We start from the raw sequence: 2,500 nt of genomic DNA, 5'->3' as shown, positions 1-2,500 counted from the left end.
TCCATATACATGTATGACGTCACCACAGCCATGTTGGCGTTCCAAACTATTTCTCTGGGAATTAAACTCTATTTTCATGCAAATCGTTTCTTTTGTTTCATTAAATTAGCATCCATTCTAGTCAAGTGATTGAAAACGCTCTACTCTGACCTACACCGCTTAAGTCTCTGGCTTTGGCTTCTCATTGCTGCATTGTGCTTGTTTTTCAAGAACATTACCAGTAAACATTTAAAACATTACATGCAGGCAGCACAGCCTGCTAAGGGTTATAGTCGCTACAGTTTGAGATGGTGCTTGTGCGAATTTTGCTAAAGATCTGTGACATGAGTACTTTGTATAGAGAATCCAATACCAAATATCTCGGGACTGAATTTCCAAGAAAGCCTCTTATTGGTCATTATTGCATTGAGATTGATCTGTTAGTGTCTTGCAAGTCTTAAACCATGTAATGAAAGGATTGACCAACAGTACACAGGTTCCTTCAAGTAAATTAATTTATTTGTATTTATTTTCATGGTAATGTGCTATTTCACACAAACATATGAAGATGAGCATAAGCATTTCAACTTTGAAGAACATAATAACCAAGAATTTGAAATGCGGGTCACCTCATTGTCACCAGGGTTCAGATTTACTGCCATTGTTTTAAATAGAGTTGCATTCTCAACTGACAGGATTTAAATTCTCTGAGAAAATATTAGTCCAACTAAATGAATATGAGCACAAACCAAACAAAACTCACCAAGTACGTCTTTATTCAAGTAGTATGAACAAAGTCTCCCCTCGCTGTTCAATCCCACTACGCCAATGTGAACTGCGTTAACCGGGTATTGACTCTTCCTCTTCTGGGTGTTTTTCTTCTCCATGAAAATCGGAGCTCCAACAATTGAGGTCCTCTTTATAGGTATTTCTGTGTTTACTTCAATATTCATGTTGTTTCCATTGCACTCGAACTCAACTACTTTAACCTTCTGCCTTCCACAAAACGGACTCATTGCCGACGCTTTCGTTTCTGAAGAGGGTACCTCGACATTGAAAATGAAGGGACCAATTGACCAACCTTCACGTTTGTGAAATTTGCATTCCTGAACTATCTTAAGAAACGTGAATTTATCAATCGTCGTAAGGATTGAAACCTCAGCTTGATAGTCACCAAAATATTTTCTCGAAAACCGTTCGGCTATGAGTTGTTTTGGCTTCTCATTTGCATTGACTTCCTTGACTACAGAAGATGAAGTCAACAAAAATGTTTCGTTTTTGAAAGAGACAGCACACGCAATGCCTCTCTCGCACAAAGTGCCTTGAACGTTTTCGCTGACCAAATAGATAGCCTTCTTCTTCTGATCCACACTGTTCATATTGCTCATCTCATGTCCTCTATGCGGAATTAAGATAATTAGCCGATTCAAAAATACCATAATACTCTTTGTTTGTCCCTCCAAAATTGTGCATAATGCACTAGTCATTTGTTTCCCCCACCCCTTGACCCCCGGGGATGGGTAGGGAAATTACATTTGAATGGTTGTGAAGTAGGTGTATTTCCACTGGGGACTAGAGCAAACAAACACACGTAATTCCCCCACCCCTCTGTTCCTAAAAGATTCTGAGTCATCAAGGAAATGTTAGGGAGATTACCACAATATACAGTTCTTGCCATTTGTGTGTGCCACATGAACTATATAAGGAACAAAACAAACAAAAAAAAAGGATAGAAACAAGACAGGAATAAGCGACCAATCAACAAAAAGTTTAGACATGATTGCTGTTCTTTTATTTTTTACTGCTGTAGTTTGCACTCTGGGCAAAACCAGACTTCTGGGGGTGTCCTTCCGATTTCAACCAAGGTCAAGCATGACAGAAATTCAATAATACATGTTATTTGTCACGGTTATTTTGATGTAAATGAGTTCCAAACACCAATAAAACAATAGGCAAATGATTGAATACATGATTGATGACATAAAAATAGTGCTAAAATGCGCTAAATTAAAACCACAAAGCGAATTCGAAGTCTTACCTTTTTTCACTCCTCCCGCCGCCATATTGATTTTCCACGTGTGAAAATACTCATTACCATTGCTCTTCGTTTCTTTTCAGTCCCAGTCCTCCTAGGTAAGAATTCCCCGCTATTTCCCCCTGTATGTCCCCAGAGGGGTAGGGTAGAGGAGCGGAAATCTTGTAATATCCCTACCCCCTAGAGGCGTAATTGTGGCGTAATCTCGCGTAATTGCCCTAGTAATTTCCCCATATGTCCCCACTATCCCCGGGGGTCGGGGTGTGGGGGAAACAAATGACCAGTGCATAAGCATTGTCGGGGTCTTATGAAGGGTCTTATGCTCATGCATACAGACCCTCCACAGACCCCTAAGTCAGAGGCAAATCTTGATTGTCAGCCAGTGGGTTGGAGGACGAGAACACAAGTGACACTGAGTCTGGGTTATAGACTGGGTACTAGTAATTGCGAGTCATTGTTTTCAAGTGTCGGCCATTGCTTCTAGCG

At 40.3% G+C, this 2,500-nt stretch overlaps 1 protein-coding gene and 1 long non-coding RNA gene across 3 annotated transcripts in view; one reads left to right on the top strand and one right to left on the bottom strand.

The window, feature by feature from the left end:
• The window catches only part of LOC138003442 (uncharacterized), a 35,481-nt gene extending 33,428 nt beyond the window's left edge, over positions 1–2,053 (bottom strand). The window contains exons 1-2 of the mRNA XM_068849515.1: positions 2,018–2,053; positions 743–1,377 (exon numbers count right to left, since the gene is read on the bottom strand). Coding sequence (XP_068705616.1) covers positions 743–1,367 — 625 coding nt within the window. The 5' untranslated portion in view covers positions 1,368–1,377; positions 2,018–2,053. The remainder of the gene's footprint in view (positions 1–742; positions 1,378–2,017) is intronic.
• LOC138003443 (uncharacterized) overlaps positions 1–2,500 on the top strand; it is a 199,688-nt gene that overhangs the window by 175,756 nt on the left and 21,432 nt on the right. The window lies entirely within an intron of this gene.

Source organism: Montipora foliosa, chromosome 5 (assembly GCF_036669935.1).
Source record: "Montipora foliosa isolate CH-2021 chromosome 5, ASM3666993v2, whole genome shotgun sequence".
Lineage (NCBI taxonomy): Eukaryota > Metazoa > Cnidaria > Anthozoa > Scleractinia > Acroporidae > Montipora > Montipora foliosa.
Note: the sequence above shows the minus strand (reverse complement) of the source record. Positions and strands in the feature narration are given on the sequence as shown.